Below are 15,027 nucleotides of genomic sequence, written 5' to 3'. Positions count from 1 at the left end.
GAAATCAAGGCAATTTCAATTATTGTAAATATAGGGATTAAAAGTGGGAAAGTCCTTTTGGGTTGGACACATCAGGGGAATTTTACTGTTTTATGCATCAGTTGGAAGAGTAGCTATCATGTGAGGGTGCCATGAGAATATAATTTAGTCCCCAAATAGCTCTTCCATTTATTAAATGGAATGATATTCATTTCTTCCTCTAAGAGTTGTTCTCTCTTTTGTGTAAAAGGGCATTTGTTAGAGGTTTCCCTCCAGCTCCAGAGAATGTTTCGCTATTAGTCTCAGGGACATTACCGTGGTAGAAGGGTAACCAAAGGGCTTTGGAAGTATGGAAGGAAATGAGGCTGGCAGTGCTTGTTACTTGGTTTCCTTTGGTTTTATTTAGAGAATAAGCAGCCAATTCTGAAGGGCAGGTAGGGTTTAAATAAAAAGGAAAAGAATCCTCTTTTTGGGATTCATTCACGGTAACTACATTTAGGTTAGGGTAATCTAGAACTAGCTGCTATCTGGAACTCAACTTGTCTGTTGTCCACCAGACCCACCTTCAGGTGCTAAAAGTCCATTCTCACTAGCTATGCATGTATCCATAATTTAGTCCTGATACGTTACAGATGAGGTGAACAGTTGGCATCAAGAACCAAGATGGGTAGGGTCAGCATTAAAAAGGTCTAGTAGCAGACAGCAGGGTCCCAGATAATGGACATGGACTTAAATGCAGGAATCTAGACTCTCCAAGGAGATTAGGGAAAAGAACTGGAAAACAAGAATGGTTTATATTTTAAGAGGCTGACATCTTGGACAAATAATCTAATCAATGGCTCAAAGTCAGCAATCACAGGAGTCTAGTTACCAGGCTCGAGGTACATGCTGGACAGATATTAAGGCACTGTACATCCTTCTCAAACTAGGGTATAATTTGGGGACTAATAAATAAAAAGCATTGCATATACAAGAAATTATGATACATCTTCTAAGGAATTAGTAGTTGACAGCAATTTACTCTATATTTTACATGAAAATAAGCAGTCAGGCCGGGCGCGGTGGCTCAAGCCTGTAATCCCAGCACTTTGGGAGGCCGAGACGGGCGGATCACGAGGTCAGGAGATCGAGACCATCCTGGCTAACACGGTGAAACCCCGTCTCTACTAAAAAATACAAAAAACTAGCTGGGCGAGGTGGCAGGCGCCTGTAGTCCCAGCTACTCGGGAGCCTGAGGCAGGAGAATGGCGTAAACCCGGGAGGCGGAGCTTGCAGTGAGCTGAGATCTGGCCACTGCACTCCAGCCTGGGTGACAGAGCGAGACTCTGTCTCAAAAAAAAAAAAAAAATAGAAAATAAGCAGTCATATTTTAAATTAGACAGTCAATTTTGGGTGAATTTAGAAGTACACGCAAAACTTCAAAGAAATGTCCAGATTCTAGTAGGGAGTTTCAGGCTGTACTTCCAAGTCACTGTTTGAGTCTTAGAAAAGTTCAGAAGGCAGTGATGGGAAAAAGCACTGTCTTTGGGAGAGACTTATTTTAAACTAAATTCTGCTAATTACTTATGACCTAGGGCAAGTCCAAAAATGACTGAATCTCATGAGATTGTTGTAAAGATTATAGATAAATACAAAGCAACCATCAAAGTGCCTGACAGGCTGGGAACAGTGGCTCACGCCTGTAATCCCAGCACTTTAGGAGACCTAGGTGGGCAGATCACCTGAGGTCAGGAGTTCAAGATCAGCCTGGCCAACATGGTGAAACCCTGTCACTAATAAAAATACAAAAATTAGGCCAGGTGTGGTGGCTTATGCCTGCAATTTTAGCACTTTGGGAGGCCGAGGTGGGTGGATCACCTGAGGTCAAGATTCGGGACCAGCCTGACCAACATGGAGAAATCATGTTGGAGAAACCGTCTCTACTAAAAATACAAAAATTAGCCAGGTGTGGTGGCATGCGCCTGTTAATTCCAGCTTCTCAGGAAGTTGAGGCAGGAGAATCTCTTGAACCTGGTGGAGGGGCGGGGCGGGGTGGATGGAGATGGAGGTTGCAGTGAGCCAAGATCACACCACTTCACTCCAGCATGGGGGAAAGAGTGAAACTCTGTATCAAAACAAACAAACAAACAAAAATTAGCTGGGGTGGGGGTAGGGGTGGGACATGCTTGCAATCCCAGCTACTAGGGAGGCTGAGGCACGAGAATTGGTTGAACCCGGGAGGCAGAGGTTGCAGTGAGCCGAGATCGTGCCACTGTACTCCAGCCTGGGTGACAGAGCAAGACTCTGTCTCGAAAAAATAAATAAATAAAATAAAATAAAGTTCCTCACAGATAAATAAGTGCTTAATAAGGCAACAAGGGGGAAAAACCTGGGCTAGAAGTGTGTAATCTTGTTGCCTTGGATCAGGAAATGTCCCATGGTCTGGTAAACTGCTGAGTCTCCAGAGAATAAAAATTCAGATTACAAGTGTGAAGTGTAGATTCAAGTTTAACTGGAACATGGTTGGATGTGGCACAGAACTAATATATGCTGTACACCTATCCTGATCATCTACTGTTAAGAGCTTTACATTTATACACTCACATTTAATCTTCATAACAACCCTTCAAAGGAGGCATAATTATAATTTTATAGATGAAACAACTGAGATTCAAGAAGTTCAGATTATTGTACATTACAAAGTAAAGTAGGTACTTGAACCTAGTCATTTTACCACATTCTGCCTTAATGGTGGAGGGTGGTACCTCTACTCCCTCAAACAGAAGTTTCAACAAATGAGATTAAATAATGGTTATCTACAGTAGTTCTTGACTACAGGAGTAACATAAATATTTAACACTGAGTTGGTGAACTGTACTGCATGACGTGACATAGCAAAAGTAGCCCAGAGACAGGAAATTCAGTCAGGAATTTATAGTATTATAAAAAACAAACTGATTTCTGGTCTAAGCATCTCTGACTACAGTAAAGTCTCATTAATTTATACTATATGTGGAATTTACAATAATCTATATAGGAACTGAGAAAAAAAACAAAGTATCTGAAAACACTCTTCATACTTCATCCCCTCTCCCTCAATAGTTCAGCCTGAATCATAAACTGTGACATTCCTCGATGACTTCTGCATAATGGCCACATTGAACTCTAGTTAATAGAATAAATGAGCCAAAAAACCCAAAGGGTAGCAGTGCATACACCTGCTACCATAGCAATCAATGAATGTAGGAAATCCCCTCTTCCATTTTTTGTTGGTTCACTTTCACCAACATTTTTTTCCTTTACTGAGCATCTAATTTAGTAAAGCCTTTTTTCCAGATAATGAAGATACAGATTTGGATGAGACTCCATAATGAAGATACAGATTTGGATGAGACTCGATAAGAGCTCAGTCTGAAAACATTGGGAACCATGAGACCATCAAGGAGTTCACAGTAGAGACAGACACAAACATTAAATACAAGTGTGAAAAAGGATCAAAATAGGAAGATACAGAGAATGAAAGTACCTACAAGTCAAAGTGTTGAAGCAATTAGGAGCCTATCAGAAAGTAAGACGGGGACAGAATCGTTTTTTGAGACCTGAAACCATAAAACAGTGTGATATATTTAGGGAATGGCAAGAAGTTCCATGGGATTGGAGAGCTGCAGGGTAGACAGGGAAAGATTGGTAGGGATTAGATCCTGAAGAGAGATGTTAAGGGACTGGGAATTCATCTTGTGGATCACTATTTCCCAGTTATGATCACGGAACCCTTTACAATTACAATGTAAAGAAATACCAATAACACAATATGTTTAAAATTTTTGATTCTTTAGCTTTCTTAAAATCTAAATAGTATAAAAAATTGAATTATTTTATTTAAAACCCCCAAATACCAGAGATGAAGTAAATCATCTTTTATTTTCATCTTACATTTGGTTATCATGAGACATGCAAACTCCTCCAATTTTAATGAGAACAGTGTTTTTGTGTCTTTTTATCACATATCCGCTTAATATTAGGTGTGATGTTGCTAAGTCGGATTCGCATATGAGGTGCAGCATCAAGTCTTTTCCTATATTTTGTTTTTGTTGCAGCGTAATACGAAAACCCTGTTTCACACAGGTGCATTGTAGCAAAAGGAAGAAGTACACGCACTGCACGCCTTGCAATGCTTGGGTATTCCTGAATTAGGCTACTCCAAAAATCATTTAGTGAAAGTTCACTGAAATTCTGTTTCACTTGAGAATCAGATGTTAAATCAATCAGGCTCTCATAGTCCCGTGCTACTAATGAAACTGGTTTAACAGTAACTGTAAATGGATTTCTAACCCAAGCATTATTATCATTTGTTACAGGAAAGTATTTTAACAGAGTAGAGCGCAAACCCCTAAGGTGCTGCACAATGGCACTGCAAATATCTTTATCAACTGTAGAATTAATTTCAGTCAAAAAATCACTGAGTGTGGGAAAACAATCAAAGTTTTCTTCTTCTACAGATGAGGCCCAAAATTCCAATTTTCTTAACAATGACGACATTTTATCAAATACTGTAAAAACAGTCACATTTTTTCCTTGCATTGACAAATTAACTTCATTTAATTTAGTAAAAATATCTGCAAGATATGCAAGTCTTAGCAGCCAAGACGAATTTGTTAAACAATCAGATAGTCGAAAAGCAGAATCCATGAAAACCAAAAGTTCACGACGAAGTTCAAAAAGTCTTACAAGAACTTTACCTCGAGAAAGCCACCTCACCTCTGTATTTAGAAGAAGTGCTGTGTGCTGAGCACCCATTTCCTCACATAAAATTTTTAATAGTCTGGATTGATGTGGTCGAGCTTTAATATAATTGATGATTTGTACTGCCTGGTCTAGCACATTTTTTAGAGATGTAGGCATTATTTTAACTGCTAGTGCATGTCTATATAATAGGCAGTGACTACTGGTGCTTTCGGGAGCCACATATTTTATTAAGGTGACAGCCTCGGCAATTTTCCCATCCATTGCCCTAGAAGCATCACTACAAACATCAACACATTTTTCCCATTCAATTTCATGTTTCTGCATAAAACTGTTGACACAGTTGAATATTTCTTCACCGGTAGCATTACTTTGCAAAGATTCACACAGGAGTAGGTCTTCCTCAATAGACTTATTAAACCTATAACGAACAAACACAAGCAGCACAGCAAGTCCTGAAACATCAGCTGATTCATCTAGTTGCAGTGAAAACCCATCACAAATTTTCAGTCTACAAACAAGCTCTTCTTCAATGTCAGCAGCTAGATCCTTAATTCGACGTGCAACAGTACTGTTTGATAGCTGTACTGCATCTATTTTTTTACTATATTGTTCATCAAACATCCGCATCACTACATCTTTTGCACAAGGTTTGATAAGCAATTCTCCAATAGTATGAGCCTCTCCACTCAATGCTATATGGTAACTTACATTGTATGATGCTTCTGTAGCACTTTCATTATCTGTATTCACAATTTTAGGTGTTGGGGGTTTATTATTTTCAGGTGAATCAAGATGTTGCTTGAAAAAGCTTATGTCTTTGTCTTTATATGCAGCATGTTTAGTTTCCAAATGTCTTCGAAGCTTACTAGGGGCTAAAGAGCTATTCGATAAAATTTTCTTACATAATACACACTGAGCATGAGGTGCATCTCTATTCCCGAAGTAAGTAAATCCAAAAGACAAATAACTTTCATCATATTTTCTTCTTTTTGGTTTTTTACTAAATGTTATTTTGTTGGAACTGGATATAAATTTGATCCTGGAAAGCTCACCTTCTGATTTTTTAGAAACTGAAGGTTGCAGCTGTTTATCTTCACTTTGTAATATCCCAACCTTCTGATCATTTGATTCAGACACAATCTGATAACAGAAAGATTCCACTTCTTGTTTAAGACTTCCTTGTTTCAGCAACAGATCCATGGGCAATGAGTTTGTGGTACAAAACATGGTTAATTTAGAACAGACATTGAGTACTGCAAATGTGATGAAACTTTAAGACCGGATACAAAGAAGACGAGCAATCATCAAAGAGATGATATACAGCAACACATCAGTTAATTTCTAAATGCTGCCTATCCATCAATGCGCAGATGGAACATCATACGTTCATGTATCAGGTGATCTCTCATGCGACTTCCTGGTGCTCTCAGGTATGGTACACCTTTTCTTAAAGGTAGATTATCACATAAAAATAAAAGCTATAGAAATGAGTTTAGTAATCTCATATTTAAACATATTAAAATCAACCATAAAGAAAAACTACTATTAGCTTCAATCTTTTTCTCAAAACATTTATTAACTTAGAGAATATTAATATTCTATAAAACATAATTTGGGAATCATTGAGCCAATAAATTATTAAGAGTTGTTATACATACTTTTAAGAAAGGGACCTTGAAGAATACGTCCCATGGCAGGGGTTGGCAGGCTTTTTTTGTAAAGGGCCATATAGTCTCTGTTGCAACTACTCAACTGTGTAGTTGTAACATGACAGCAGCCATAGACAATACATGAAAGAACGGGCACGGGTGTGTTCCAATAAAACTTTACGTACAAAACCAGACAGCATGGGCCACAATTTATCAGCCCTGTCTCATGGTATGTAGTATTGTGAAATCTCTTTTAACTTTCGATGCCTACTGCCATTAGATGTATTAGTTGTTGATACTATTATGTATCTGAAGTCCCTTCAGGGTTAGCAACAATTCTGAAGAAGTGAATTAAATACACAGACAGTTCCAAGTTTTACGAGATAAACAAACATAATTCTACTGTATCCTAAATGCTATGTTAACAATGAAGAATAAATTGTATATCAAAAGTTAGGTACTGTTTCTCTGGACTTAAATTATATAAATGTTTATATTATCCAAATTAAGACTCAATGAAAGTAACGTGTATTTTTACAAATTACTCTGCATTCTATTTATACAACAGGTGAAGACTTAACTGGGATCTAAAAAAAATAAACTCTCATTTAAGAGGTTTATTTTTCATATAATAAAACAAATCAAAATTAAAAGAATAATGCAATCTAAGGATTGCTAAAGAATACTGTTCACTCTATAAATTAAGGCATACAAATTATGTCTATCCAAGTATAGCTACTTTTGATTTAAACTTTATAACCTGGCTATAGAGTAAATTTTGTATTCTCATGTTAGATCCTGAGTCAAAATGGTTCTCCTATTAAGGGGTAGAAGGTAAGATACCTGAAATAAGGTGTTCTCCTTTCTGTAATCCCTCTCTCCACCTTGGCAGCTTGAAATGCACTCTTCAAAAGAATAAAATTAAGGAATGGGGTGGGAAGGGGAGTAACCAAAAGCCTATAACGAGAAAAATTACAATTAGACACAGTAACAAGAACTAACTATAAACCCGTAAGAAGGGTTTATTCTTTCTGGATCTAAGCAGTGTGAATGATTCTTTACTGCAATGCAGATCTTGGACTGAGAGAGGATGCTTAGCATAGTAAAAATTCTAACATTTTCATTCTGTTCAATATGCTGGCAATTTGGCTGCTTTGAGATGTTCCCCCGCCTACTGACTTCATAGAAACACGTTAACAACAACAACAACAACACACTTTCAAGAACTTAAAACTAAATCGAATTTTTAAAAGTACAGCCTCATCAATGTCTCTAAAACTAGGCCTTGAATCTAAAATGGAATTATACATAGAACTATTACATGAAACAATCCTTTCACTACAATCATTTTTAGCCCCCCAATAACCAATCTCCTCAGGTAAACAATGTTTAATGAGAGATGATTTTTTACTGTATGCCAATTACTGCTAAATCCCTCATATAGACTATCTCATCGATGAAGAGACAAGGACTATTAATAACCCCATTTTAGAGGTAGATACACCCAGGTTAACATATTTCGCTACACCTCTTGTAAGTGAAAAACCAAGTTCAGAGCCCAAGAAGTGTGACTGCATAGCCCATGTATCTAGCCATTACTTGTGTGTTCCTGAATACTTTTAATTCCCCAACTACTAAAAAATCTGGTTACTAGGAGTTGGGCTATGCAGAGAAACAAATGAACAATGGGTTACAACTGCCAGAAAGTCGAGGGTCTCATACTAGCAACAGCAGAAAGCCCTACTTCTTATTGGGGGCAAAAAAGCAGATTCTCCTTCCACAGGCTCCATTTGGATTTTGCAACGGGGAACTTTGTGGAGCTGCTGGTTCACGTAAAAGATTAGGATCCCTCTCCCTCGTTGCCAGAGAAAGACACAGACGAGTAGGAAGCTTTTGTTTTCAGAAAGGAGGTCCTCATCGCCACCTCTTCAAAGGTGTTTCCCCGAATTGCTCGAGGACAAAGAATCTACTCCTCTGAGAGTAAAGTTTCCTTTCCACTCCCTGAAGAGCGCGGAAAACTTCCGTAATCTCCCTCTGGGCAAACTGACAGGTATCACAATCCTTTCTCCCCTACCCTCGGGCGGTTCCGGCTGGGAACAATACCCTTAGGGCAGGAGGGCAGGATCTGAGGGCAGGATCTGAGTGCAGGCCAGCCAGAAAGGCGGGAAAGGATGCTCCTTCTAACACCTAAATGCTTTGTTAAACGGTCACCTGGATGTGCAGCCAGGGCCAACTATCCCTCAGCTCCTCTCTGTCATAGGTGCGCGCTGCCCACAGACCGCCACGACTAGGGGGGCTCCCTACCAGTAGCAGCCCACCCTCGCCTCAGGACTCCTCTCGCGTCCCCGGGCGGCCGCCTCCGCTAAAGACCACATGAAAACGTCTCAGCACCCAACACCATCTCTCTATTTCATCTCCATCAGCGGAGAACGGTCTTCGCCGCGGCTGGGCTGCACAGCAGCGCCGCGGTCCCCAGCTGAGCCCGCGACCGCCATTTTAGGCAGTTCCAGGAAGCGGCCATTTCACAGCGCACCGCTTAGCCGCAGCGGCGGCTCTGCTCCTCACCTTCACCGAGGCCTGAACGGGGTCAACAGCCAGTCGTCGTGGACTGGAGGGGGAGGGGAATGAAAAACAAAACAGAGGAAAGAAGGATTCGGGGACAGGGTGATGCTCTCAGCTCAGGGATACCGCCTAGGCCATCTCCATAGATATCCGATTCGCGGCTGGCGCGGTCGCTGGTCTGAAGATAAATTTAGCACTCTAGAAGACCCGAACCCTACAGTTTTTACGAGCGACTCTACCGCCGCCCAATCAGCGCCAGATTTGTACCCCGCCACCAATCCGCGCTGAGCAGCGGGGCGGGACCAAAGTAAAGGACCAAGGTCGGTTGAGGCGCAGCCCAGCCGTAGCCACAGCCGCAGCTGCAGTGGCTGTGCTACCTTGGGGATAGCGGACCTGCTGGGTATGAAGCAATTGTTCCCAAACTTTACTAGCCCCGTCGGCCCGGGCGCTCGTCGAGAACGCAGATTCCTGGGTAATGCCAGATACGGTTGGTGATACCGTAGGGCTGGAGTGCAACCCATGAATCTGCATTTTCATCATTTCTGGCGCTCGGCCCGGATGGGGGTGATTAACGGGGATTCGTGGTGGCCCCAAAGGAGCACGCAGAACCTCGGCTGCTGTGCGTTCGCTACCTCTTTTGTTCCCGGAGGCCTTACCCCGGGCCCAGTTTACACAGCCGCCACCTCCTTTTCTTGGTTTCCCACTGGAATCTGGGAAGAAAACTCGCCCTTTGCTTCTCCGCCCCACACCCGACGACGGAGTGTCTAGGGGCCTGGCCGGCCTCGGCTGTGCGGAGAGCTGAGCCTGACGAGCGGGCGCTGATATGGCGCAGACCCCGCCAGACCTCTTGGGTGGCCCGGAGTAGTCTGGGGAGCCGCAGTACAGGACTGGATAGGGACAGCGGCGTCCACGGGCAAGCAGAAAGTCCGCTTGATGTCTTTGCATCACAGTGGCGCCCTCCCCGCAGGAACGCCCGGCCGCCTGCACTGAACGGTTGCCTGGAGGGAACGGCCAGCCCGCCCTGAAATACTCTCTTTGTGGGCTGCAGCTTTCGGGTATTTTAAGCCATGGTTCTGTGCCCTTCCTTGTTTTTAGAAACACCACAGCCAAAGGCTGCAGGTTGTGTGCTTTCATTTTGTGTTAAGTTGCGTGGTGGAGACCTGGAATCTGTTTTCCAAATAGGCACCTTGAAATAGATACGCTTCTTAAGGGGGAAAGTACGAGTAGGTCCTATTATTTGCAATATTTTAGCCTTTCCAGACTCCGTAGAAATGACTAAATGAAGATTGGATCGTATTTTCAGGCACTGCGCCAATGACAGAAAATTCCCAACTTGGGGTCAAAAGCAAGAGCAGCTTTCGTTTTTCTTCAGTATGCTTCTGATCAAATTTCTAAACTGTTGAAAGAAACCTAACCCTTAATAAGACAATTTGCAGGAGTGCATAGGCAATTTCCTAGGACTGACATTTAGTTCCAAATGTTTTAAAGTCATTTACAACATCATCTCACTCTATAGTAAGCTGTCCATATATTCTCATTATTATTTTAAAATTATTCCTATTAAATCAGTTTCGTTTGAACTTTAACCATAAATGCATATATCGTTTTTGGGAAGGGGGTACAATCTTGCTTGAAGAGCAAAGGATTTTATTTTGTAATTGCAGGAGTTGCCTCGCTTCGGAATAATATTGGAATAATATGTTTTCTTGTTTCATATTTTAGAAAAACATTTTACACATGTGCTTCCAAACCAATTTTTTTATTTTTTATTTATTTTTATTATTATACTTTAAGTTCTAGGGTATATGTGCACAATGTGCAGGTTTGTTACATATGTATACATGTGCCATGTGGGTGTGCTGCAATTCGTTAACTCATCATTTACATTAGGTATATCTCCTAACACTATCCCTTCCCCCTCCCCGCACCCCACACCAGGCCCCGGTGTGTGATGTTCCCCTTCCTGTGTCCAAGTGTTCTCATTGTTCAATTCCCACCTATGAGTGAGAACATGTGGTGTTTGGTTTTCTGTCCTTGCAATAGGCTCCCAAACCAGTATTTACACATCTAGTTTACATCTTCATGAAGAGGGAAAACCCAAAATACTAAACTGATAGGTGGAGTAGTGTTTAAATAAGTTCATCTAAAGTTTAGGAATTAGGTCCTGATATGATTTGACTCTGTGTCGCTACCCAAATCTTACATCGAATTATAACCCCCACGTATGGAGGGATTAAAGTGATTAGATTATGAGGACGGTTTCTCCCATGCTGTTCTGATAGTAAGTGAATTCTTACAAGATCTGATGGTTTTATAAATGGTAGTTTTTCCTGCGGTCTCACATGCTGTCTCTCACCTGCCGCCATGTAAGACCTGCCCTGTAAGACGTGCCTACTTCCCCTTCCTCCATGATTGGAAAATTTTGTGAGGCTGCCCAGCCATGGGCAACTGAGTCAATTAAACCTCTTTCCTTTATAAATTACCCAGTCTCTGTATTTCTTTATAGCAGTGTGAGAATGGATTAATATAGGGGCCCAAATCTGAAGTGTCTCATAATTAAAGTTCGTGAAACGTAACTTTTTTGTAATCGTTTTGTCAAATTATTATAGAATGTTGATGAGACAGATAAGAAAAAATACAATGTAGAACTCAGACCAGTAATACATAGCTAGAATTTATTAAATACATAGTGTAGCCTGGGAAGCTGTTGTATACACTTTTTTTGTTTTTGCTTTTTGAGTCAGGTCTCACTCTGTTGCCCATGCTGGAGTGCAGTGGCACGATCTTGGCTCCGTGCAACCTCAGCCTCCTGGGCTCAAATGATCTTTCCACCTCAGTCTCCTGAGTAGCTGGGACTACAGGTGCATGCCGCCATGTCCGGCTAATTTTTGTATTTTTTTATAGTGATGGGGTTTCGCCATGTTACCTAGGCTGATCTCGAACTCTTGGGCTCAAACGATTCACCTACCTTGGCTTCCCAAAGTGCTGGGATTACAGGTATGAGCCACCAGGCCTGGCCTATACACTTGTAAATGTATTAAGTCTTTTACTGTTCACAACAATTTTATTAGATGATTAACCTTATTTTACAGATAAGGAAATTAAGCACAAAGAGGTAAATAACTTACCCCAGTTCCAAGAACTAATTAGTGGCAGAACCTAGATTAGATGTTATGCTGGTTGTGGGAACTACAAACTGTGTTTGTGTGCATACTTGATTTATATTAGGCAGAAAACTATTGTGAATAATATTACAGTAATGTATTAGGTATGGAGGCTGAGCCTCACCATTAAAAAGGACTCAGTACCTCTCTCAGTTCTTGGGGAAAAAAAAAAAGGACTCAGTTTGTTAACCTGTGGCTCAAGTCAAATAATCGCTGGAAGGAGTAACAAAAATTGTGACTGAAACCCCAAATTTGCAGCCTCAGTTGCTGTAGGACATCTGAGATGACAATTGTGTTCATGTTGGTTTTATGAGTTAATTTGTGTTGCACTAGGTTTTCTAGAAGCAGATCATGAGACAGAAAACTATGTAGCCAATATTGTAGGTCAGAGTGTGTCGCCCTTACGTTTATACTCCTTCCTTCCTCCCTCAGTTACTAGATGTGGGCTGCCCGGGGAAGGGCATGACTGCAGCTGAGGTCCTAAGCAGGGCAGAGTCCTTGCTTGAAGGAATAGCTGAGTGGCGCATCTTCACGTTGGCCACAATTTGGAACCTTTAATATAAAGATGGTAAATTAACATAGTTTCATTGTTTTTGTGAAAGTTATCATTATTGGGGTGTTGTGTGCTTTGTCAGCCTTCAAGATGTATGAAACATTTAAGGGAATTTCGTGACCACATGTATGATTGGTTTATTGGTATTATATTTGCAAGAGTTATGTGTTTATAAAAATTTCACTGGCTAGATGTTAGATATATTACATTTGTAATTGTAGTTTAAAATGTTTAAGAAAATGTGATTAGTTGATTATGCAAATGATGTTAAATATTTAAGGAATATTTAGTCTGTTAATGCTTGTGAATTAATTAAACCATAGCAGAGCATAAGTGAAAGTGATTGTCAATGTTTTTATACAAAAATTTTGAGATTTATAAATAGACATAATATTTATACATTGAGCTTAAAGGATTGTGACATATGATTTTATAATTTCAATATATTTTGCCTATGTATAAATAAACTTTTTTCTTTTTTTTGAGACAGGGTCTCACTTTGTTATCCAGGCTGGAGTGCAGTGGTGCCATCACAGCTCACTGCAGCCTTGACCTCCTGGGCTCAAGCCTCCTTGACCTCAGCCCTGCGCAAGTAGCTGGGACTACAGGCACCAGGCGTACACTACATACAGGCGTGTACTACACCACGCCTGGCTCATTTTTTGTGTGTGTTTTTTGTAGATCCGGGGTTTCTCCATGTTGCCCAGGCCTGTCTCAATCTCCTGAGCTCAAGCAATCCTCCTGCTTCAGCCTCCCAAAGTGTTGGGATTATAGGTGTGAGCCACCAGGCCCAGCCATGTCTGACTCTTTATCTCTTGATAGGCCCTATCTGCAAGGCAGTATTGTGGCCTCTGACGTCCCAAAACTTACAGAGAAAGCATATTCCCCCAGCTACATTGGAAGAAAGGTTTCATTCATTTTGGGTTATATCTGTGAAGTAAATACACTGGCCATTCAAGGAGTGCTCTGAATGGCCAACTTGGGAGACTTACCTCCTTCAGTTTTGAGGACATGAATTTGCTATGCCACCAGAATTTCATGGAGTGGGTGAGTGAGCAGTGCCTAAAAGAAGGGATTCTGGGCAGATGGAAAAGTGAGAGATACCTACTAAATTTCCTTTTCTTGCCCCTTATATCTGATCAGCCACCGAGAAGTCCTAGGCCAGGCATGGTGGCCCATGCCTGTAATCCCGGCACTTTGGGAGGACAAGGCAGGATGATTGCCGGAGCCCAGGAATTCGAGACCAGGGTAACATGGCAAGACGCTATCTCTATAAAAATAAAAAATACATAAATAATACATAAAATAATAATAACAAGAAAAAGTCCTCAATTGTTCTAATCTCTAAGACCAAATTTTCTCTCCAATTCCTCTGCCATCACTCTAGGCTTACTATCAATTTCCTTAACCAATCTCTTAGCTACCAGCCAATCTCTATCAAATTTATCCTGCACACAGAAAAGCACTTTATCTAAAATACAGACATTAAAGTCTTTTATTTATTTATTTTTTTTGAGATGAGGTTTCACTGTTGCTCAGGCTGGAGTGCAGTGGTGCCATCATGGCTCACTGCAGCCTCAACCTCCTGGGTTCAGGTGATCCTCCCACCTCAGCCTTCTGAGTAGCTAGGACTACAGGCACGCACCACCACACCAGGCTAATTTTTGTATTTTTTGTAGAGATGAGGTCTCGTCATGTTGCCCAGGCTAGTCTTGAACTCCTGGGCTCAAGTGATCCTCCTGCCTTAGCCCCCCAGAGTGTTAGGATTACAGGTATGAGCTACTGCACCCAGCCTAAAGTCATTTTCTTACTCAAAGTTATCCCATTGTTGGGGTGATCAACTCTTTAACTGGGCATTTAAAGTTTTTAAACTGGATTTGCTTTTCTTTTTTTTCTTTTTATAGAGATAGGGTCTTGCTATGCTGACCAGGCTGCTCTCAAACTCCTCAACTCAGGCAATCTGCCTGCCTCTGCCTCCCAAAGTGCTGGGATTATAGGCATGAGCCACCACACTGACCCAAAACTGGTTTTGCTTTTAAAATTTGTTTTCAATGTTACACAGTGACAGTGCTAGTGTAGCAGGACAAGCGGCAGACAAAACTCCTCAGACACCAAGTTAAAGAAGGAAGGGGTTTATTCGGCCAGGGGCATCGGCAAGACTCCTGTCTCAAAAGCCGAGCTCCCTGAGTGAGCAATTCCTGTCCCTTTTAAGGGCTCACAACTCCAAGGTGGTGCATGTGAGAGGGTCGTGATTGATTGAGCAAGCGGAGAGCGGGTGCTGACTGGGGGTTGCATGCACCGGTAATTAGATCAGAACAAAACAAGATAGGGATTTTCACAGTGCATTTCTATACAATGTCTGTAATCTATAGATAACATAACCAATTAGGTCAGG

The 15,027-nt window shown here is 41.3% G+C and overlaps 1 protein-coding gene across 4 annotated transcripts; it reads right to left on the bottom strand.

The window, feature by feature from the left end:
• Positions 1 to 3,823: 3,823 nt before the first annotated feature.
• ZBED5 (zinc finger BED-type containing 5) lies at positions 3,824 to 9,294 on the bottom strand. 4 transcript variants are annotated; one of them, XM_025358562.1, is made up of 3 exons: positions 8,919 to 9,294; positions 7,197 to 7,310; positions 3,824 to 6,940 (listed from the first exon to the last, which is right to left on the bottom strand). In XM_025358562.1, the coding sequence occupies exon 3, from the start codon at positions 5,929 to 5,931 to the stop codon at positions 3,928 to 3,930; it is 2,004 nt and encodes a 667-aa protein (XP_025214347.1). In that variant the 5' UTR covers positions 5,932 to 6,940; positions 7,197 to 7,310; positions 8,919 to 9,294; the 3' UTR covers positions 3,824 to 3,927. The 4 variants fall into 4 exon arrangements, with proteins under 4 accessions (XP_025214347.1, XP_025214348.1, XP_025214346.1 ...); XM_025358563.1 differs by having other exon boundaries at positions 3,824 to 6,182; XM_025358561.1 differs by having other exon boundaries at positions 3,824 to 6,150.
• Positions 9,295 to 15,027: the final 5,733 nt, after the last annotated feature.

This window comes from Theropithecus gelada, chromosome 14 (genome assembly GCF_003255815.1).
Source record: "Theropithecus gelada isolate Dixy chromosome 14, Tgel_1.0, whole genome shotgun sequence".
Classification (NCBI taxonomy): Eukaryota; Metazoa; Chordata; class Mammalia; order Primates; family Cercopithecidae; genus Theropithecus; species Theropithecus gelada.
The sequence above is the reverse complement of the archived record's forward strand: the minus strand, read 5'-3'. Positions and strand labels throughout refer to the sequence as shown.

Excerpts from the sequence above, each read along its gene's own strand:
- ZBED5 (XM_025358562.1), bottom strand. The coding sequence starts at position 5,931 with ATGTTTTGTACCACAAACTCATTGCCCATGGATCTGTTGCTGAAACAA.